The sequence below is a fragment of the Apodemus sylvaticus genome, chromosome 22, assembly GCF_947179515.1.
Source record: "Apodemus sylvaticus chromosome 22, mApoSyl1.1, whole genome shotgun sequence".
NCBI classification, from domain to species: Eukaryota; Metazoa; Chordata; class Mammalia; order Rodentia; family Muridae; genus Apodemus; species Apodemus sylvaticus.
The window spans coordinates 51,096,471-51,120,124 of NC_067493.1; the positions used below are offsets into that span (position 1 = coordinate 51,096,471).

The 23,654-nt window shown below is 53.3% G+C and overlaps 1 protein-coding gene across 2 annotated transcripts in view; it reads right to left on the bottom strand.

Moving 5' to 3' along the window:
- Positions 1-10,863: 10,863 nt before the first annotated feature.
- Positions 10,864-23,654, bottom strand: part of Fbxo21 (F-box protein 21) — a 30,275-nt gene continuing 17,484 nt past the window's right edge. The window contains exons 8-12 of one of the 2 annotated variants that reach the window (XM_052167764.1): positions 23,099-23,278; positions 22,098-22,230; positions 18,163-18,353; positions 17,480-17,637; positions 10,864-12,794 (exon numbers count right to left, since the gene is read on the bottom strand). In XM_052167764.1, the coding sequence (XP_052023724.1) occupies positions 12,607-12,794; positions 17,480-17,637; positions 18,163-18,353; positions 22,098-22,230; positions 23,099-23,278 (850 nt within the window). In that variant the 3' untranslated portion in view covers positions 10,864-12,606. Of the gene's footprint in view, positions 12,795-17,479; positions 17,638-18,162; positions 18,375-22,097; positions 22,231-23,098; positions 23,279-23,654 lie in introns of both variants that reach the window. The other variant, XM_052167763.1, reaches the window with a different exon arrangement.

The following is a 23,654-nucleotide window of genomic DNA, read 5'->3' on the forward strand; positions in this document are numbered from 1 at the left end:
GCCATCCAGCTGTGTTCAGAGGTAGGTGAGGATGGGGGGGGTGTAGGGGGGGGAGGGAGGATCTGTGGTTGGGGAGGAGATGGTGCCCCACCCTCCCACTTCCAAAAGGAACCAGGTTAGTGACTCCAGGCAAACTTGAAAGACCTTCAGGATTAGCTAGTCCATCTGTGCTGTTTTCACAGAGAAAGAAACTGAGGACCAGAGCGACCCCAGCAAGGGTGGAACTGGATCTAGACTCACACCAGGGTCTGATGTGCACAGCGGGCTGTGGCCTCCTGAGGCATCTCTGGGCCACTTAGGCCAGGCTAGCTGGCCTGCTTGTGCGCATGTGCAGGCCCCTGTATTTGTACCTACACCAGAATGCCAGTGCCTCCGCTGCCAATCTGAGGGTTGAGGGAGGGGGAGCCCAGAGGACCAAGTAGCTCAAGCCCCCATGACAAATGCCTCACCCTGAAGCCTTGGGTCCCATGTGGCAAAGCTCACATGGTCCTCACACGCCTCACAGCTCAATGGTGGGCAGCTGTGACTTCATTCACCAGTGTCAGAGGCACTGACAGCCAGTGGTACCTCCTACTCGAACCTCAGTGGGGGGCATCTGCCATGGGTATAATTTGACTGCCCTTCAGTCTGTCCGCCAGGAGCAGCCACCACAGAGGAAGGAAAAAGGCAGGCACACAAAGAAAGACTTCAGGACCCTGGGATATGGACGCAGTCACTAGATATCATAGGGTTTGGGGGTAGACCTGGATTTCTGGGCAGAGAGGAGCGTGTGAACTCAGACCCCTGGGGCCCTGTGGAGCAGCAGACTGCATGGACAGAAGGCACAAGTTGTCCCAAGGGGACCTCAGTCCAAGAGGTAGGCAGTGATGGACAGACAGCACGTGAGATGGCCTGGGGTTACAGCAAAGGCCCCGCCACAGCGGCGGCACGGTAAATGGGGAGCTCCCATCTCACTAGCAGGATTTCTCCAACACCAACCAAAGGGCATAGACCAGGGCCCCTTCCTTTGGGTCAGCAGGAACCCACAGACTTCTCATACACACAACAAGCTTAGAAGCAGCTACTGGTCCCATCTGCTAGGGAATGAGACCCCCCCAAATGAGCTGGACCCCAAGCATCCTCCAATGAGGTTGTTCATTAGCCTCTGCTCCCGGAAGTGCTTAAGACTGGCTCAGCCATGTCTGCACCCCTATTAAGTGAGACATGGTGGCATGGTGGGTGTATCGAGGTTCTTTAGAGTCACGGAACATATGGGTTGTCCATAGAGTAAGGGAATCTGTTGATGACTTACAGTCTATAGTCCAACTCCCCAACAATGGTCAGTAGTAGCTGTGGATGGAAGTCCAAGGATCTAGCAGTCACTCAGTCCCACAAGGCAAGCAGGCGAAGAAGAGAGTGAATCTTTCTTCTTCCAATGTCCTTATGTAGGTCTTGAGCAGAGGGTGTGACCCAGATTAAAGGTGTGTGCCACCACGCCTGCGTCAGGGACTTGCTTTGTCCCAGATGACCTTGAACTCAGAGATCTCCCTGTCTTAATCTTCTGGAATTCATAACCACTATGCCTCAAGATCTCCATGCCAAGATCCAGGTCAGAAACTTGTATCTCAGTCTCGAGATTAGGATCACAGTGAGCCTTCCAATTCTGGACTGTAGTTCATTCCAGATATAGTCAAGTTGACAACCAGGAATTGCCACTACAGTGGAGACAAGAAGGTGTCCCCTAAAGTGATTCCAACATGTCTAGCTTGATACTTGAGCCGCCAAGCCTGACGACTAACATGGAAGAGAACTGAGTCCCATTAACTGTCCTCTGAACACATGCACACACGCACATACATGCTCACAGACATGTGCACACACATTAGAGAGCTGCAGGTCAAAAGTCACTCAGTTGGAGCTCTGTGTGTGTGTATGTGTGTGTGCATGCGTGTCTGTGAGTACACTCACGCCATAGTGCATGGAAGTCAGAGGACAACTTGCAAGCCCTGCTCTTCTCCGTCATGTGGGTTCTAGGGATTGAACTCGGGCTGTCAGGTTTTGCAGCAAGCATCTTTACCCTCTGAGCCATCTTGTGGGCCCCGTGTTGAGCTCTGAGTACCTTCCCAGTGGCAGTGACTACTCTGAATGCTGAGACTCTAGCAGGCATGGGAACCCCAGAGAATCCGGTTTGCAAACAGAGGGCAGCCTGGAGTCCAGGCTGAGGAAGAAAGCTTGCAGTGGCACAGTGGCGCACGCCTTTAATCCCAGCACTTGGGAGGCAGAGGCAGGCGGATTTCTAAGTTCGAGGCCAGCCTGGTCTTATAGAGTGAGTTTCAGGACAGTCGGGGCTACACAGAGAAATCCTGTCTCGAAAAACCAACAAAACAAAACAAAAACAAAAAACAAAAAACAAAAAAAAAAAAAAAAGGAAAGAAAGCTTGCAGTGAATAGGAGAGAAGCTGATGAGGGCCCCATCGGGCTGGCTCCTGCCTCTTGTTCCCACCTACTGGTCTGGCCAGGTGGCCAGCGAATCAGGACTTGGGAACTTAGACCCAGGGCCTCAGCTGGCATACCTCTGGCTTCCAATCCCTTTTCACCTGATGAGATGCCCCAAGCTCTCCTCAGTCTCTGTGAGGAAGAACCAGGCATCCTCCAGAGCAGCTGTGGCTGGTGTGTGTGTGTGTGTGTGTGTGTTCCCTAGTGGCTGCTCCCAGATGACGTCACAGGCAAGCAGCCCCTGCCAGGGCCTGTTCTCAGTCTGTAGAGCACACCTCTGCCTGGCACAAGTCTGCCGAGTTCTGCAGGCTTTTTATAAATAACCCGAGCAGAGCGTGCTCAGGGAAGCCGGGGCAGCCTGAGGTATATGAGGGAGGCAGCTGTGGTGGGTGGCCACATCCTCCCTCCTGGCTTCGTGGACAGAGATCAGAGTGTCACCCTTCCTGTGTAACCCCAGTGGGTGCCGAGAGCCACTTGCTGAGTCCTCGCAGATCTGCAAGCCAGGGCAGCTCTGAGGCTTCCTGGAGTAACCCCAGGAATTTGCCTCTGTTGTCCCCACCTCTGTCCCCAGGACAGGTGCCACGGTCCTAGGCAGAGTGGAGATAACATGAGGAGCGAACAGCAGTGGATGCCGGGGAGAAAACATGAGGCACTGTCTGAGGAGGTGCCCCAGTTCCGCTGAGGCGGAATAAGGCTCCATACTTCTCCTATGGAAGAATTTGGGGGCAGGTCCCAATGTAGCCCAGGCTGGCCTCAAACTTGCTATGTAGCTAAAGATATCTCGAACTGCTAATCCTCCTGCCTCCGCCTTCTGTATGCTGGGGTTACAGGTGTATGTCCCATGCAGTCATTTAATTTTTTTTAAAGATTTATTTATTTATTATATGTGAGTACACTGTTGCTGCCTTCAGACACACCAGAAGAGGGCATCAGATCTCATTACAGATGGTTGTGAGCCACCATGTGGTTGCTGGGAATTGAACTCAGGACCTGTGGAAGAGCAGTCGGTGCTCTTAACTACTGAGCCATCTCTCCAGCCCAGTCATTTAATTTTTTAAAAATGTTATATTACTGTGTGTACATGTGGGTGCACATGCCAGTGTGTGTAAGGAGAGCAGAGTGCACACAGCTTCATGAAGTGGGCTCTCTCCTTCCCCCTTTATGTGGGCTGGCCTGTGGAATCACCCTCTGAGATGGGTAGCCGTTTTTAATTGCATTTTAAGTTCAGGGATGCTGTGTTCAGGCTGCGGTGTCAGACATCTCTACTTTGAAAGTTTCAAGAGAATTTTCCTGAGTTTGTGAACGGACCGCTGCCGTGTGTGAGTCCCCTCCCCCCACCTTGCCACAACGACAGTGCTTAAAAAGAAAGAGTTAGGGCTGGAGAGATGGCTCAGTGGTTAAGAGCACTGACTGCTCTTCCAGAGTTCAAATCCCAGCAACCACATAGTGGCTCACAACCATCTGTAATGGGATCTGATGCCCTCTTCTGGTGTGTCTGAAGACAGCTACAGTGTACTCACAAACATACATATATGCATAATACATACATACATAATCTTTTTAAAAAAGAAACAAATATTACATTAGTGCACTCAAAATGCTTGAGGGGGGTTAGTTAGACAATGATGCTTGTGAGATACAGGACGGCTCAGTGCAACCCCCTCACAGGCATTTCTATTTGTACTTCAGTGTGCAGACTATTGTACTCTGGGTCTCACTATGTAGCCAGGCTAACCTTGAACTTGTGGAAATCCTGCTGCCGCAGCCTCCCCAGTACTTAGAAATTACATACATGTCCTCTACACCTGGTGCAGAATATCTTTAATTTATGTGCTGGTGTCTGAAAGTGGACCTGACTGGTGTTACCCATTGCTTTAACAGCAGACTATGCCCCAGCCCAGAATATTATATTATTGTTATTGTTGTTATTATTATTGATTTTGTTTGTTTTAGTTTTTTTGTTTTGTTTTTTTGAGGAAGGGTTTCTCTGTGTAGCCCCGGCTGTCCTGGAACTCACTCTGGAGACCAGGCTGGCCTTAAACTCAGAAATCCACCTGCTTCTGCCTCCCAAGTGCTGGGACTAAAGGTGTGTGCCACCACCGCCCGGAAGTTGTTCTTATTTTAAATTTAGCATCTTTGTGTGGTCAGGCTGGCCCAAACTCGCACTCTCTCTGCTTCGGCGTCTGAGTCCTGCGGCAAGCAGCCTGAAGCACCAGGGCTCTGTCTGCTCCAGGCAGCCACCAGCCTACAGCAGCTGCCCAGCTGGGCGAGCCGTGTGCAGGCTTCTACCCCCAAGGCCCTCTGCCTTCTTCTGGGGTCATCGTCCTTTGGGACCGTACGGCCATGGTGCTGGCAACAAGTAACAGGCTCCAGGATCTGGTCATGGGGTAAAGAGGGCCACCATCTCTGTTTCTCCACATCACGCACTCCCCACACAGAGGAGTATGCAGAGGAGGTGCTCACAGCCTTAAGACAGGGTTGCTGAGCTCACAGCTGGCACCCACGCTTCCTTGGCCCATGCTGAGTCCCCATATAACCCCCTCCCCCAAAACACCCTCCCCATCCCCCATAAACCCTCCCCCTTTCTTCCCCATACAACCCCCCTCCCCATACCCCTCCTTCCCCCACATACCCTCCCCCTCCCCCATAACCCCCCTCATATACCCCTTCCCATATACCCTCCCCCATACACCCTCCCCTCCCCATACACCCTCCCCCACCCCCCACACACAGCTGGCCCCAGGGACATGCACTGTGCCCAGCCTTTAGAGGTAGATACAGCAGTGTTTCGCTTTTTAAAAGACAGCAGTGGTATCCCTAGATAAATGTGCGCTGCTGGCAGCTTCAAGGCCTCAGAGAAGGACACTGTCCGAGGGAAGGTGGGCAGGTCCCCACCTCTCTGCCTTCCATCTGTGCTGTGTGGGCACAGGAGACCCAGCAACGTGAAGCTGCCAACCCAGGCTTCTCTGGAGTCACCGGGAGACAATGTGGAAACTTACCTCGCCCCCACATGCTCGTCCCGCAGAGGAACTCGGGTTCCCTGGAGGGAACAGCAGAGGCCTGGCCATGCGACCAGCTGGCAGGGTGCCTGGTTCAACTTGCACACTGGCTCCCTCCTGGCTGGGTTCCCAGCTCAAGGGCCTCCTCCAGGCAGGTCACCAGGCACTGGGGCTTAATGAGTTCCACTGGGCCCGGCCTCCATGTTGTTTGTTGGCCTGTTTGCCAGGATGCCTGGATGGTACTGGTGAGGAGTCTCTCACTGTGAGGGAGAACCGCAAGGCAGTCGCCTGCGTGCTCTCATACTCAAACCCTTGTCTCTAGCACCCCGTGTGTAGCACTGCCCTGGTCTGGGCAGCTCACGCTGCGACTGTCGCCCCCACCTCACAGACCCACCCTGGTCATCTGAGAGCAGGAAAGCATGTTCTCTGCTCATGGCTTCCCAGCTCTGAGAGGATACGTGAGGAATGGTACTTACCTGGAGCCTCTCACTGAGCGGGGAGAGCTCACGGGAGCAAAGTCTCCACAGACAATACCCTGCCTCATCAGTGACTAAACTGTCATTCTGAGAGACCACGAGAGACCAAGGAATCAACGGTCAGCCTCTGCACCTCTGGTGGGCAGCATCTGATCCCTGGAAAATTAAAATGGTGTTGCGCACATTCTGCTGATCCCTGGCCTGTCCCAAAGTGTGCAACTGACTCAATCCTTCTGTGTGTCTCACTAACAACCAAAGTGTCCCTGCTACAGCTGGGTCACAGAACTGCAGGCACCTTTGTGAGGAGGATGGCTTGATCTTAGCTATCCTCAAGAAGACGGGTGTTCAGACAGACCAGGAGAGCCGTGAGCAGAAGCTGGTGCGGGCACTATGAGAACTGGGCTGAGCCCTGAGCCCTGTCTCTTGGAAGCTGTGGCATCCCAGGTAAGTCCCAACCTGCGCTTCCTTTCCTGTGACCTGGAAGAACTCTGAGGATATCCATCCGGGTTGAATGCTGCCACAACACAGGGTCCACGCGCGTCCCACCAGTGTCCAGTCACAGGATGATAAAGTGACTTTACAGGACATTCTCCAAGTATTCACCCATGTTTCTTGTGGTTTCCCATGTTTCTCACTGGTGCTCTGAGGGTGACGACTGTTAAGTTCTCTACCGGTGAAATTGCTGAGACTGGTCTCACCCCTCACAGAGAAACATTCCGGGTCCCCGGAAGGGTGAGTGAAGAGGTCAAAGAATTCCAGGCCAGGGCTGGAGAGATGGCTCAGCGGTTAAGAGCACTGACTGCTCTTCCAAAGGTTCTGAGTTCAAATCCCAGCAACCACATGGTGGCTCACAACCATTCGTAAAGAGATCTGACGCCCTCTTCTGGTATGTCTGAAGATAGCTACAGTGTACTTACATATATTAATAAATAAATCTTTGGGCTGGAGTGAGTGGGGCTGGGGTGAGCAGAGGTCCTGAGTTCAATTTTCAGCGACCGCATGATGGCTCACAACCATCTGTACAGCTAGGTAGCCACAGTGTACTCATATATAATTAATTAATTAAAAAAATAATTTCGGCCAGTCTGGGCTAAAGACTGAGATCAAATGAAGACACAAAACTAATTGGGAAAAAAGGAACTTAAAAAAGGAAAAAGGCAGTGGTGGCGCACACCTGTAATCCCAGCACTCTGGGAGACAGAGGCAGACAGATTTCTGAGTTTGAGACCAGCCTGGTCTTCAGAGTGAGTTCCAGGACAGCTAAGGCTACACAGAGAAACCCTGTCTCGAAAAACCATAAAAAAAAAAAAAAAAAAAAAAAAAGAAAGAAAGAAAGAAAGAAAGAAAGAAAGAAGAAAGAAAAAGAAAGAAAGAAAAAGAAAGAAAGAAAAGAAAACTTCAAGGGAAACCACATTGACATTTGGGCCTTTGCGAGTGACCCTGCTACCTAGCGCCTTGCCCAGACGATCTTTGTGGCTCAGTGGTGACCAAGTCTCCCGCTGGGCCAGAAAAGACAGGGTCTCAGTCCCTTAGCCTGTGTTTGGGAAGTGTTTGAATCCAGTCCTTCAAGGGTGACATCTCCCTGCTGTGAGTAATTCAGTTCCTTTGAATTTCATCCCTGGAACAAAAAAACATTTGGAGCCTAACTGGACACAGCACTGGGCTGTGGAGGAGTGAATGCATGCTGACGGCTGCATCTTCTGGCTGCATCTTCTGGGGCGATGTCCAGGAATTGCATGCACCCCACACTCCCACTGGGGACCAGAGGATGCTGCAGAAGGGGTTTGGCTAAGTCTGCCTCTTGGGGAGACCGAAGCACCAGCACTGAGGCGCCTTGTCTATCTATAGTGTGAGGTCACTTTCCCAGCACTTCCCATCTGCAGGGGTGAAGGGGTTCTGATTCTGCAAATGCTGGCCGGCCGGGTGTCAGGCAGAAGGGCCGCCAGTTTCAAACATCCCAGGGAACAGTGTATGGCACAGAGAGCTCTATAAGGACCAGTAGAAGTACAGGTGTGGGGGGACCTGGGGGTGGAGGGTGGCTGAGGGATCAGGTCTTGGTTATCCTGTTTACAGGGTCTGGTTTGTGGAGTTTGGAGACAGATCCTGAGACCCTCTACATACTCAGCCCATGGCCTGTGGCCAGGCTGCTCTCCAGACACATTTATTTTTTTTTGAAAAACATTTTAAAGTATATTTATTTATTTATGAATGTATTTGTGTACACGTGTATGAGTGTATGTTTGCGTATGAGAGACGAGGGAGAGTATTTGTGAATGCGCATGTATGTGCATTGTTTGTGTGTGTGTGGTGTGTGTGTGTATACTTGTGCATGTGTGTATAAGTCAACGACCTGTGGGTGTCTCTTTTTCCAGTGTGCATGTGTGGGTGGAACTCAGGTCTCGAGGACTGGTAGCAAATCCCTTAGGGCTAAGCACTCAATGGCCCTTAAAGTTTTCAATATTGACTCAGTGAGACAGACATTGACTGTCCCCTTGGCACTTGCGGGCATAAGTTATATCCCCAGTGGGACAGGAGCACCCTCAGCAGGCAAAATGTTCTCAAGAACATCCTAGCAGGAACCATTTCTGACAGAGGTCATGGCTGTGCCAGGACAAGGAAGTTTCCCAGGGACTCATGGCATGCTGGTCCCGAGGCTAAGGCAGGAATAAGCTTCATCAGCAGGCAAGTGGAAGAAAGGTGTGGCCTGTCTTCAATAGCGATGGTGAGTGAAGGAGGCCAGATATAGAAGGCCTCAGGGCCAGCATTCCACAGACACAAGTGTCCACGGGAGACAGATCCACAGGAAGGGAGAGCAGCAGTCAGGGCTGGGGAGGATGGTGGCCAGCAGGGGTGGCGGCTTTGTGTCATGTCCTAGAGCTGTGCTATCCTGTACTCTGCACTGAGACAGGGAACCAGTTTGGTTCTCCTGACAGAGGACAGATGAAGGAAGCTGCATGGCGCAGAGACACACTATCGCACTAGTCAGCCCTGAAGCAGGCAGGATCTCCAAGCTGCAACGGCTTGGGATACACAGTTCAAGTGATCACTTTACCCTGACTGCTCTCAGCTGAGGGGAAAACCATTACATCACAGAGAGAGTGCAGCACAAGACCCTGTTAGGAGGCTGGAACATTCTGGAAGAGAACACTCGGGTACCATTTATAGGGGTTATCTGATGAACAATTAGAGATCTCAGAGTGTCACTCGAAAGAGTAACAGCATGTAGTGGCAGCGGGGCCCCCCATGCTGGCAGCAGGTTGACGTGACACTCACAAGGACGGAAGACTGGTGTACCACCCCCCACCCCCACCCAAGCTGGTCATCTTTAATGCTAGCTGCCCCTGCTGTGGGACACGCAGGGGTGACCTGTGGCAGCTACCATGCAGCAATCTGACATGCTGCAGGAGGCCGGCTCTGAGCCAGCCTTGAGAACCTCTCAACGTGTAGCTTCACCCTTACTCTCTTCAGACTGGATGGGGAGAAGTTCTCAGGGGTCCCTTGGCAGTCACCTCCCTAAGCCTGGGTCTCCAGATACCCAGGCCATCCCCAGCCCCAGCGGTCCATAGCATGAGCAGAAAAGTTTTACAGTGCTTGCGGCACAGCGGATTTTGGGTCTATTTACACAGATGCTCTAACTGCACAAAATTTTTACCCATGGATCCGGTCAGGCTTTAGGAGGTGGGGAGGGGCCAGTGACGTAGCTGAATCCGAAACACAGCTGTGAAGGGCTGGGCTCAGTAGTGGTTTTCTTATTTGCCCACCTACACAAGCAGCCAGGCCTAGGTTCACACAACAGGATCTTATCCTCGGGAGGGCCTAATACAGCAGCAGCCTGCCTCCAGGCAGCCTTGAGTGGGGCCATCATGCCCTTTAAACCAAAGGCAAGGAAGCGATGTCCCCCAGCACCGGCCAGGCATTTGATGATGTGGCTGAGACTGCTTAGGCCAGTACCTTCCGCAAGGCAGCACACCCATGACAACCAATAAAGAGCCCAGGGGCCCGAGGCTTGATTTCGCCTCCGTACATATTCCTTCCTTCCATCCAAACAAAGCCAGATAAACAGAGATAGTTCAGGCTACACCTGGATGATGACATCTACAGATGCTTTTAAATGAAGTCTCGGTCATCCAATCGCCCATCCCCACTTCTTGTCAGGACCAATGCAAACAGACAGCTGTCTTTACAAAAAGGGACCTGTCCTTGGCCTGGCTCCATTTAATACGGCAAGGAAGACGGAAACACTTCCAAAGGAGAGCAGAAACGGCCGGTGCAAAGCCGTTGGCAATGGTGCTCCGAAGTCGAAAACAAAGCCCTCGCTACCAAGGGAGCCAGGGATGGGCTAACTCTGGGCGTCTTGAGTAGGCCCCGCCTGAGGAAGACGCCTCCCTCTGTTGGCCTCTCTGGCTAGCAAGCCGCAGGTGTGCGGAGGGCAAGTAGCCTGGACACCCCGAGCGGAGCAGAGCTAGCATACCACCAGTGACAACAGCGGCCACCGTCCCAGTTGTCCCTCCTTGAATGTGCAGTTCTCCATTGGCTGACAAAAAGGTGTCCTCAACCGACACGGATGCTTCCAGCTGTTCCCAGGGCCCGCAAAGTCTGCACTCAGCAAGACACCCGTCAAATGGTAAAAGAAAACTAAGGCCAGCTGCTCCTCCTTCGTCCACCTTGTTCAGGAGAGAGACCCTGCTTTCTCCTCTCCTGCTAACGAATGAAAGTGGGCAGGTCACTGGCATGGTTTCTCTCGGTAAGTTCGTTTATTAATTGTACAAAAAAGAAAAAAGAAGAAGAAAAAAGAAAAAACCCCTTGGCATTCATTAGAAGAGAAGTTACTATAACCAAATATTTAGTATTTTAACATTGTGAAAGTTCTCCTTTTTATAACAGGGTTTTTGAAAATGGAGAAAACTTTTGGAAAAATTTTTAAAAAGAAACTTATGATTTATTAGAGTACAGGATCCAAAACACATTTTTAGAAAAATATAAAGTGCCCAAATACCAACTTACACGGGTGATATAGGCTCCCTCAGCCAAACGAAGCCTTCGTGAAGAAACACATTTAAAAACAGTCTAGGTACATATTTACAGTCAGGTCAGGGAGGGAAGCCATCTTCCTCAGCTTTGACATTTCTCTACTGAAAAAAGGAAACCAAAGCAGAAACCCAGTAATGGAGACTCCCAGCATGCTCCGCGGCTGCTCGGTACTGGGATGCAGGGGTGTGAGTCCTCGTGGGCTGGTTCTCGCCTTTAAGTGAGTAGGTGTAAAACCCCCCAACCTCAGGCAGATGCTCTGAGTAGCTACATTTCCAAATGTAAGCTCAACCCCACCTCTGACTGGGGAGGCACAGACAGGACAGGAGCTTTTTCAGCTGTAAGAACCTCAAGCTTCCCTCCTGTCCTAGAGACCACCTCAGTCACCCTGAGGCAGGGGAAGGGCCGTGGCGGAGGATGTGAGGATGCACATGCGGCAGGCAGGCGGGAGGGCGAGGCTGGCAGGCAGCCCCCTAGAGCCCCACTCACTAGAGCAATGGCATTGTGAAGACAGGACCGGAGTGCCATCGGCCCAGGTGGCCCCCTAGGAACTGGAAAAGGCTTGGTCCTTTCATACTCACGGACAGCATCCGACAGAGGCCAGGGAGACCTGAGGCTAGACCTTATCCAGGAGTCCATGCCCTGGAGCCTTCAGATCTTCAGCCGGCAGCCTGAAGCCCAAAGCATGCATCCTCTTCCCATTAGCCCAGCACTCTCAACATGGAGGGTCTGGACGTGACTCAGGGGGCGGCAGGGACCATGAGGGAGGCCAGCCTCGCCCGGTTAGGCTTCTTCAGCTCATTTTCCTGATCAGAACAGACCCGTTCTCTTGGTTTGGGACTGGGAGGTACAAATTTTAAAAGCAATTTTCATTTGATCTGTGGGCCTCGCTACTGAAGCGGGCCCACAGCCGCTCTAAGACTCACTCATGATACTGGAGTAGAATCCTAAAGTTAAACAAGGAGTAGTCATCTTACAGGAGCAGCTCCTGAGCATGGAGACCATCACTCGGGAAGGCCATTGCTGTGCATTTGCCCAGAGAACCAATGTAACAGGACAGAGCTCACAACAGCAGACATGTGCACAGACCCAGAGGGAGAGAAGGGCAACACTTGAGACCTGCGTTTCTGTATTAGCACATAACTGAACTGTGATCATTCTGATCCCAGCTCCGCGCCTTCCTCCAAGGACAACCTAACACAAGGCAGAGGGCGGCGGGCTGGACGTGGTGGCCTGTGTTCCAGATATGAGGAAACATGGCCCCCAGACTGTCCAGCGGAGAGACGCTGACACAAGACAGATGGAGACAGGGATGGGATGGGGGTGAGAGGACAGAATGGACAGACGGTGAGACCTCATGAAGACAGAAAGTCACACACTGTCACCACGGGACAAGCAGACGAGCCATGCCACTGGACACGGTGCCTTTCAACTGGTTCACTAGTGTAGCGGAGAGCAGCCTGTCTGTGGCTGGAGGAGCGCACACCATCTAAACTGGGGAGGCGGCCGGGCTGCTGGTGAAGTGGCTGTCCTGTGCTGGCTCCAGGGGCAGCACGCGTCCTTCAGGAATCCTGTTCCCCTAGAGGGTAGCAGCAGCAGCAGCAGCACGGATGGGACATCCCCTGAGTTTACTCGGCTGTGTCCTCCTTGGCACTGTAAATATTCTGCACTGTCTCGTACACACACTCCAGGTCCTCGGGGTACCGGATCTCCAGCTCTGCATTTGGGATGTAGTGTGTGCCTGTGAACTCTGAGAAGTAGCGCCCCACATCTGGGTGTGAGATTTCCTGAGGCTCCACGTTGTACTCCAGGTTTTCTGTTGGCAAAGAGGCGGCAGACACTGCTGTTAGCATTTCGCTTTCCACAGTAGCTCTCTGGGGAACCCTCCTGCTGCCTCTTCCACAGGCGCTTTGGAAACAGAGTGAAAGTTACCAGCAGGGATGTTCTAGTGTTCCAGGTATTACTCAAGAGGAAGAGGCAGACGTGGCCGCTGAGGGAGGGAGCAACAGGGCTTGTTCCCGGGCTGGGCACAGGCACAACCATGAGCAAGGCCACGGTTGAGTGGACCAGCTGCTGGGGCCTCAAGCCCCACAGAAACACAAGGGGAGCAGAGAACCTGAAGCTCTAAGGTCCTCAGTCTCAGGAAACAAGGGTGCTGCTGCAGGCAGGACAGGTGACGGTAAAGCAATTCATTCTAGTGGGAATTTGATTCCGCTTTGAGGCTAATCTGTTTAGTGCAGTAGGGGTCGATGGGAGACTAACCTCCCCAAAGTCTGAAGGCATTCCTGTGGTTAGCTCTGGGAGCTGCTCCGGGCAGCAGTAGCTGGGGGGTGGAGGATTCAGGGGAACTGCCGAGCACCCACATGTACAGGCCCCACCACAGGGAGTGACCCTATCCACTGCTCATCTGCTCAGTGAGACACTCTGCTCTACAGGAACTTCTGAGCCCGCACAGCCCTGCCTGCTGGAGCACTCTCTCTAGGTGCTAAACAGTGGCCTCTGCATGCCTGGGAGAGGGGAGGGGTAAACAGCCTGTGGGGACAACAGGGCCAGGTAGCCACTGCAGGCTTCTGAACATGGCTTCTAGCAAGAGGCTGCTCTGGAGAGCTGAGACAGACAGTGGGCACAACCTGGGAGCTCTGGGCTGCCTGGGCCCAGCTCCAGCTGGACTCAGAGCCCTGGCCTGCTGGCCCTGGTGCGGCTGTGGAACCAAAGAGGAGAACATAGAGTCTATTCTGTGGTGCTGGGGACTGAACTCGGCGTCCTGTGCTTACTGGGTGGTGAGTGCTCGACACTCAAGGTTTGAGACTAAGATGCCCAAGCTGGCTTCAAACTACTGCTCCTCCTGCCTCCCAAGTGTGGGAGAATCACAGCTGTTCACCCCTAGGAACAGAGCCTAAACAGCGTCTCACAGGGGGAGAGCCCAGTGGCCATGCTTCAAAGGGTTGTGAGGTGGAGTCACTAGAAGAGTGAACGCTTGAGATTTTACCCCTAAAAGACAATGCAAAGCCACTGAAATGACTCAGTGGGCAAAGGCACTTGGCACCAACCTAAGAACTCAGTTTGCTGCCCAGGACCCACATGGTGGGGACAAGTGACTCCCACAAGCTCCCTTCTCATGTCTGTATGCATGTCACAGTCTGCACCTGACTCACCACACAGAATCTAAACAAGAGAAGGCCAAACGATCTCCGAATGGCCAACTGTCACTTTATACCCCTCACCCAGACTTTGGGGGGATCCTTACCCTGGCACCACACGCACCAGCAAGAGAAGACTGTGTGGGGCTGCAGTGGAGGAGCAGTATAGGACATGACAGGAGTTATGGAAGGAGACCCGCTATCCAGCTACACGCTCCTGTATTCAAACCATCTTTCCCACACCAAGGGAAAGATGTCACCTGCCTTCCCAGGTGAGAGGAGCATTCCCAGCACACCTCCCGTGGTGCACACCTCCCGTGGCACACACCTCCTGTGGCATCTCAGCAGCAGCTGGGAAGTAAGGGACAACAGAGTGTTATGCAGTGCTCCCCCTGGTGGTAGCAGGGTATCACACACAATTCTGAGGTTCAGAGATGCCACACAAGCTTTGGAGGGCTACAGACTAGAAAGTCATTATTACTAACAGCCTCTACTCAGGGAATTAAAGTCACTGACAATTAGATCTGAACTAAAACAAACAATACAAATAAATTAACCCAGAGATCTTCAAAGGAAAACCTAAGGGAGTAGTTAAAAAATGTAGGTAGGTCATCGGCTGGGCAGTGGTGGTACACACCTTTGATCCCAGTGCTTGGGAGGCAGAGGCAGGCAGATTTCTGAGTTCGGAGGCCAGCCTGGTCTACAGAGTGAGTTCCAGGACAGCCAGGGTTACACAGAGAAACCCTGTCTCAAAAAAAAAAAAAATGTAGGTTGTTGGCCACTGAGATAGCCCGGTGGGTAAGAGCACCTGCTCCAGAGGACCCAGGTCTGGTTCCAGCATCTGTGTGGGCAGCTTACAACCAAAATCACTCTAGCTCCAGAGGACCATCACCTCTGGCCTCTGCAGGCATTGCATTAAACAGCCACACACCCACCCACATAATACACACATAATTAAAAGCAAAATAAAGTCTTTTAAAACTGTAACTGCTCAGACCTTTGAGCCGGCTCAGTGGGTAAAAGCATGTGCTATGTAAACAGGAGGACTCACACAAGGGAGAGAGAATCAACCCCTTAACGCTGTCTTTGGCACATGCTTGGGACAGGTATATCCCAGGTCCATGGCACACGCACGCGCATGCACACACACACACACACACACACACACACACACACACACACACAGAGTAATTTTTTTTTCTAAAAAAGAAATTAAAACTCTAGCTTGTCAAGGTCTCGATCCTGCGGCCATGGGCTGTGAGAATTAACTGTCCTCAGAGACCATCACACACTGGAGAAGAATCAGGACTCTGGCAGGGGTGGGGTCAGGAGGAACGCACAGGGGGAAGCATCTCCTATCACTGAGCAGGCGCAGCAGACATTCCTCAAGCACAGTACTCCTGTGTCAGCATGGACCAAACTGCACTGTCACAGGTCTCTGGGAAGTGACATTCACAGGACATAGTATGACTCCATGCTAATCACAGAAGCCGAGTTACCTAGGGCTGAACTCAAAATCACCATAGTCCCTAGTTCCTCTGGGTAGGGTGGCCTGTGAGGCAGGGGCAGTCAAGTCAGGCCTCAGGTTTCACTGCCAAGTCACAGAGAAGGCGGAGGTCAGGAGACAGTGAGCCAGGCTAGAAGGTCAGACAACCAAGGCAACCAATGCCTGGATGCTTTAAAAAAAAAATTCAAGTCCTGGTGCACCAGAGTAAGCTGGACAGTGAGAAGCTGTGCTCCAATGGCAGGCTCTGGAGAGGGAGTGAACCACAGCTGAACTACGCGGCTGAGCCTGTCACACTGCAGAGGGCTGTTCTGTGACAACTACATGGCTGAATCCTGTCACACTTTGGAGGGCCGTCCTGTGACAACTGGGCAATGAGGAAGCTGACTGGACATGAGCTGCTAAGTCATGTGGTTTAGTGTTGCTGCAGCTCTAGTCAGTCAGCCACGAGGCAGGATTCTGTAATACTCCTTCAAACACCAGCAGAGAGTCCACATCTCTATTCACTGACAAACAAGGAACCCACTGGCAGCAAACGGCCCATGCGTTGGCGGGAGCAGGCAGGGCGGACAGTGAGGAGATCGGGGGTAGAGAGCCCAGGCTACAAGTCCAAAGCCAGCACACAAACCAACAGCTCCAGGCTCACCAGAGACAGGCTGGCCCAGGAAGGTGAGTGACGCATGTCTGTGGCCACGGGAAGAGTCCCTTGCCATCCCTGCACCCCACAGCCATCAACAGCAGCCCTCGGGAGCCATCATGTTCCTGTGGCTGTCAGGAAGGCCACTAGAAACCAGCATAACCACCATCCTTACAGCCACGTCTGTCCCACATCACTGAGCCACACACTTCCTTTTTTCTGCAAACTACTGGCTTCAGCTATTCAGAACATCTAAAGTTGAGTGCTTGTTTTATGAAGTGCATCAAGCAGATGAACTACTAAATGAACTGTTTCTAGAAACTTCCATACCCTATGAAAAGATGTTCGTGCCTGCTGGGTACAGGGTGGAGAACTGCTGTACCTGGTGCTGCCACACCCATAAGCTGTGGCTGAGGACAGAAATTCCTAACAAAGCCCTGGAGCTTTGTAAGATCACCATGACCTTCAGAAGTGGAGAGCTTTAACTGGACTCAGCTGCAAAAGCTGAAGACTGCTGTAGAGCCCACATACACCCAGGGAGCATGGCAGCACCTTCGCCTTACCCAGAAACCCATGGGGTGAGGTGACTGCAGGGGTCCTCCTGGCCTCCATGGGTCATGATCACGCGTGTGGGAACTATTCCTGCCTCTGAAACCTTGACACTTGAGTCCTTGGTATTTTTAGCTCTAGTGTGGGCACAGCAAGCCTGACGGTTCTCAGAGCCACCGCCAGGGTCCTGCTCCACATCCTCTTGGGCGGGGCGAAGTGGAGGTGGGCCCCTGAGTTCCAGGCTTTGCATATGCGAGAGGCTGAGCCTGGGTGTGCCCATGACAACACCTGTCTATCATGCCAGTGCTCACGCTCCCTTACTAACAGTGCTGTGCCTCTTCCGGGCCAGAAGGCATGCACATGGACCAGGAGGGCCTCTTCAGCTCTGTCTACCCCGGCTCAGGACTTCTGGGGTCATCAAACACACAGGGAGTGTGTGGGGACTGCAGTTTCCACCGTGGCCACATGAGGGCGACTTTGGGCCAGTATTAGAAGTCAGGAGTCTGGCTGGTGTGGACACTGAGTAAGTAAGCTGAGGGTTGGGGGCAGCTCTAGAACAAGAACGCCATGTGTGCGCGCCTATGTGTGACTAGCGTGGGCAGCTGCCACCTCTGAACAATGGATGAGCTCTGCCCACATCATGGTCAGCGCGGGGCCAGCGAGCGCCTTACCCTGGGCTGCGTATCTACAGGACCCATCCTCCACCAGCACATTGTAGAAGGGTTGATGGTGGCCGTGAGGCAGACTGTGCACGTTCATGTTTCGGATCCACTCGTGTCCCATCATGCACGTGGGGTCCCAGCCGTAGATCACACAGTTGTAGCCGTACCTGTGGAGTGGGGAAAGATGGCCAGGGAGTCCCCAGGGAGCCTGGCTGGGGTTCACGCCCTCTGTCCAGTCCCTGCTTTTACCCTGTGTTGAGTCATCCCTCGGGACACCCTGTCCGTCTCACAAACCCTCACTGTCAACAAAGCACTCACTGGAAAAGAATAATCTGTTCTTATCTGTTTTTTATAGATGGTCCTCACTGTGTACCTCTGGCTGTCCTGCAACTATGTAGATCAGGCTAGCCTCAAACCCACAGAGCTCACCCAGCCTGACCCTTGAACATTGGGATTAAAGATATGCACTACCATGCCTGGCTTAAGAAACCTTTCTGTGAGTTACTGTCCCCACACGCAGAGAGAGACACACAGAAAAGTATCAGTCGCGCCTGTGGCAGGTGCTCTGTGAAGTGACCTGAGTTCCTCGAGTGTGGCTCTAGGATCATTTCTCTCTGCGGTGTCTGGCTAGCTTCGGAGACTGAACACGCACTCACTCACTCACTCGCTCTCTCGCTCGCTCACTCACTCACCTCTTGTGCTTCATAACGAGCCCGATGGAGTAGCAGACGTCCCTGTGCTTCTCCTCAGAGCGCAGCTTCACCTCCACGCCCACCTCCTCCTTCTTTCGCTCGATGTGCTCTAGGGTGTGCTGCACTAGATAGCCCACCGCCCCGTGCTGCCCCGGGTCGAGGGTCTGGATGTGCTGCAGGATGTCAAGCACCTTCAAGACAAGACAGAAAGACTAGGAGATAATATTTTCGCCAGGCCTTTTCTTTTCCGAAGTGTGGGATCGACACCTACCCACGCAGCCTGACAAAGACCAGCATGCCACTTGCTGACCAGGATTCTTGTGGGCCAAACATTCTTGGTTAGCACAGGAGCCAAGGAAACTTCCTTTTTCTTTAAAGTACAGAAACTGTCATTCTTGCTTTAGGAGGGGAAAATTCTGAGACCCCTTAGCCAAGGCAAAAGGTGCTTGGCAGAAGTGTTCTGGAGCTGCATGGGCCTCTCCTAAGCTGATGTCACTGAGGGAGGGGCCAGGCTTAGCAAGCTTCCAGAAGGCAGTCACCTGTGCAGAGCTGAGGCCGGCAGCAGGGCTGACCCTGTACAGTCTGTGTGCTGCGCTCAGCAGCTTCCCTCAAGTTAGGCATCATGCAAGGTATGTGTGCACCCTGGAACCCATGCACTGCGCAGCCAGAGCACACACTGGTCTCTGACAAGCCTGTCCTTCTGGTCTACTGAGCCGAGCTGCACCTGCTCAGTGAGACAGACCTCCTCAGCCTAGGCACGGCCCTGCCCACCTGCCCGCTGCTTCACTCCTCAGGGCTTCCTGCCCCTGACAACCACATCCACAAAGCCTTAGCAATTTTTCTGAAGCCAGCCTTGCCTTCCAGAGCAGTAGAGCAGGCTCCTGGCACTTCCTGGGGATGAACTGGAGGCCTCTATAGGGCATGGGCCGGCACAGCCACTACTGATTTGGCTCAGTAAGTTTAAGTGCTGGCCTGAGGTCAGAGGGCTAACAAAGATGTGGTCCTGAGTATGACCTCAGCCCATGGTTTCAACCACCACTGTGGCAGGAGAATTCAATAGAAGCATCTTAATTACTGTGATGCAACTTAGCACAAACAACAGGCAGAGTGCCAAGACTTCCAAAGCCAGCTTCGACAAGTCTACCAGGACCCAGTCCGCAGCCACAGCCCACCTCCAGGAGGGGCTCCAGGGTGTGGATGCTTGTGGCATTTGTCTTTTGTAGCTGAGAGCATCCCGTCTGACAGACAGTGAGCCCCTACGGATTCTGCAGAAACAATGGCTGTCCTGTGTGTGCCTGCCAGGGAGCCACCTCTGTCACTGTGCACACAGCCCCTTCTTTCCCAGAGTCCACCCAACAGACCTGCAACACAGCCAGACATGGACTTTTCAGGGTACAAAGACGGCCCACATTTAGACGGTAGGACAGGAGATACTGGTTCCTTGCACGATGTGTGAGGTTGAGGGTGAGGGGACTTGGACCGGGTGTGTTCACAAAGACAGTGCTGACAGTGGGCATTGTGACCACAAGCAATGCTGCAGACCTTGATGTATCTTTAATCTCAACTCTGGGAAGTAGGATCCCAAGAGCCAGTATGGGCTATATACTATAACCTTGCCTCAAAAACAAAAATAATAAACCATGGCCCATTCAAATAAAAAACAAACAAAATCCCCCACGCTCACGGAGAGAGCTGGAAGGATGTCCCCTTGCCCAGGGATGTCCCCGTACACTGCTACGCCTCTGGTCACACGGCAGCACAGATGGCGGTAGCCAGGCCCTACAGAAGGCAGCTCCAGGCTCACCAGTCCGCTGAGCGTGTGCAGAGTCCTGCCTGACCACTAAGCCTCGCTGCGCTCTTGGCTTTCCTGGCTGCAACTGGGCATGGCAGGAGCCCTGACAAAGGTTACGGGATGCTGCTGACCATGGGTGGTCCCAGGCCAGTTCTACACACCCCGCACCTCGACACGCTCTCCCAGCCCAAGCAGCCTATGCCTCAAACAGCCACTTCGAGAGCAGCATGCTGGTTGGCCCCATGTGGGAAAATCCGTAAGTGCTGGAGCCTCCTTCCCTTAGGTCCCAGGGAGGTACAGCTGCCCAAGCACTCCCCATAGGAACTTCTCTGGGCAGCTGCCACAGCCAAGACCAGTGCTGAGTCAGAGAATGACTAGTGGGGAGGGCGCACCGTGTACCCCCGGTCCTAGACCATGCTCCAGTGTGGAAGGAGGCTGGACAGCAATGGAGCTGCGGGCTCAGCAGAGGGGATGGCGCACGAGCATGCTAGATACACCAGTGCAGCAGAGCACAGGGCAGACGCAGGAGAGACAGGAGGGTCAGGCAGGTGGGCAGGAGCAGAGACCCGGGAGAAGAGCATCCAAAGGCAGCAGGGAGCCACTCAGGCTATTCTGCTGAGATCCTGACTGCTGTGCACATGACAGGAAAGGCAAGCAGGGAGGTCAGTGGGCCTGCTCGCCCTGCTCAGGCGAGCCGGGGGCACTGATGGAGGCCCCTGGGACCGTATTCTGGGCAGAGCAAGCCTAAAGAGCATCCACGTGGGAAGCCTGGCAGGGAGACCCAAGACAAGAAGTCAGAAGGAGCCTGGGAAGTGGTGGCCAGGAGGCAGGTGGAGCAGCAGAGAAGCAGGGTGAAGGGCAGGGCTGCTGGCCAGAACAGGGCCTGGGGAGGGCGGGGAGTAAGCGCGCGCCTTGGGGAGCACACAGGAGCAAAGGAAGAGGTGGGTGTCAGTACACAGTGCACAGCCTGAGTCAGCAGGCAGGACCAGATAGGGTGGTGGCCGCAGGCAGGCACAATGAGGCAGATAAGGACTACGAGTCTGTCATTCCAGAGAGGGGAGGGGGTGCTTCCCACACCGCAGAGAAATGTAAGGGTCGCAGTCCACCTGGCTCTGGCAGCACTAAGTACAGCTGTTTTCTCCTTAGTCACAGTGACCCTCAGGGTGACACCTGGGGTGGGCTCAGAGCAGAGGTATTTCTTGCCTTTCAGCAACAACAACACAGTGCCACAGGGCAGCTGAGAGGTCACAGAGAGGTTTTCAGAAACTGTTACAGACATGGCCACCAGAGCTGCAGTGACCAAGAGAACCGGGCTTTCCAGGTCTCCCCAACTTTAAGAAATCAAAAGCAGAAAGTAAGGCACCTGTAGGTTTCCTGCTCAGAGACAGATCCTCTTTAACCAGCAAGGCCCAGGCGCCACAGGCTGTCATCACCTTCCTCTCATCCCATGCACACTCTTCCAAGGGTGGCCTCCTGCAGGCCGCCTTCCTTGGGCGCCACTCCGGTCCCTCTGCTCTCTGGGATGGCCCACCCTTTGATCTCCTCCAGAAGCCCTCCTCTGGAGAGAAGCCATGTGTAATGATGATGTGCACCCCTAAGCAGTTCTCTCATGACCTTGGGGTGTTGGGTCCCTATGCTGGTCACTGAGAACTTAGGGGAGGGGTTCTAGCTCAGAACAAAAGGCCTGTGTCTACCCAGTAGGCAGCATACACCAGAAGGAAACTTTGTACCGTTTGAGTGACACTGGGAAGGTGACAGGATGCTGCGAGGGACACCTTAGCTGGCCTTAGCCAGATCTTCCCATGTTGAATGGCTGCAGCAAAGCCAGCACTGAGCACCTGGCTTGCTTCCCCTTGCCAAGTCAGGTGACTCTAGGAAGGCATGGTGGGGTGGCAGTGGGGGGTGAGCAGCGGCAAAGGCTTGGTGTCTTGTGTTCACAGATGAGGCGCAGAACCAAGTCACTCCTGGTGCTAGACAGAGCCGATGCTTCTTAGAAGCATTTAATCAGTGAGTCAGGGCTGGGAGACCGAGCAAATCTCAACTTACTTGCTAACAGGAGGGCGGCCTTATAACAAACAGCCTTGGTCCAAGCTACAGCTTTCCTCTCTAAGGCAAGGGCCCAGCATCAAAGTAAGATAATTACCTTCTCTGGCCAGATGCCCAGGTGGAAGTACAGTCTGGCCTGCAGGAGCAGGAGCTGCACCTGGTCCGGGTACATCGCCAGGTACAGGTCCAAGGAGTCTCTGAGGAGCTGGTAGGATTGGTCAATGCCTTCCCTGGGGACGACAAACAACCTTGCCTCAGGCTGCGGCCTTCCCCCTGGAAGTCTACAAGCAGCCGCCAATGCAGACCCTGAGGTTTCTGATTCCCAGACTCCCGGTGCAACCCTGTGAAGCTCTCTGGAGAATCCACACGGAACATCACTTGCATACCACATGCAAACCTGCTCTGACTGAGCAGTCAGTCACCTCGGCAGCACAGACACATCCCTGAAGAGCAAAGCCAAGGCTGTGAGGGGAGCAGAGCTACCCAGGGTGAGAGTGATGGATGCCTGTCCAAACTCGCAGACACTGCACCAGTAAGAGCAAACCTGGGGAGCTCTGTCGATTCAGGGTCAGCACTGCTAACAGGTGTCTGTTCTGGTGTTGGGGGTTTGGGAGTGGACAAGCTGCACATACACACAGACAGAAGGTCAGTCACCCCACCCCCTGCAGTCTGCTCAATCCTGCCAACAGCTGACAAGGGTTCTAAACAGTCTATTCAAAGTGAATCCTGTTTGTTAGGCATCAGGAAGCTAACTGCTACTACGCACCAACCAAAGTGATTTCCCAGAACTTATTTCCTTCAAGTATGGAGCAAAGTTATCTCCAGCCTCTGTTCTTTGCAGGATGATGTAAGGTCAGAGGTCAGAGCACCTGGACAGGAGGACACCATCTCTGTCACTCTAAGACAGCCTGACTTCCATAGACTGACTCCAGGTTTTGAGCAGAGTTGAGTCCACTGCAGTCATCAGAGGGCGACTGCTCGGCATGCGGGGTCACAGAGCAGTTACCACAGGCCAGCTCATTGAGCAAGCTTCTTGCTGAGGCCCAGCGCCCGAGACAGAAGGCCCACGCTGTGGGAGTGGGGAGCCAGGGTCCTCACCTCTTGCCCAGGCTCAGCAGGTTGCCCACCATCCGCTGCAGCACCTTCTTCACGTTCACCACGCCGTAGAGTGCCGCTGTCACGTGCTGGCCAATCAGGTACTCACACTCTTTCACCGTCAGCTGCTTGCCCTTCCCGAAAGCATCTATGTAGATGTAGTCAAAGATGTCCAGGGTTGCCCTGCCCAAGAAGAGCCAGTAAGTCAGAATTAAAACCCCTGGAGGAGGCGGAGGCCAGAGCACCAGCTGGACTGTTTTTACCAAAACCATCCAGGCCTCAGCGAGATTCAATCCCAACTGTTAACACAGCCTTGGCTGCGGTGACCACAGTGCCCTGGAATTAAGAAGCACAAAGGTGGGCTGGAGAGATGGCTCAGTGGTGGAAGGCAAGAACTGGCCCCAGCAAGCTGTCCTTGACTCTACACATATGCTGTGACACACACATCCTCATCAACAAACACGGGGCAGCAATGAAGCACACCGCCTCACAGCTGCTCGGAGCCCAACAGCCCTGAGCCAGGAGTTCACGGGGAGTGACCAAGGTGGCTGCTAACAAC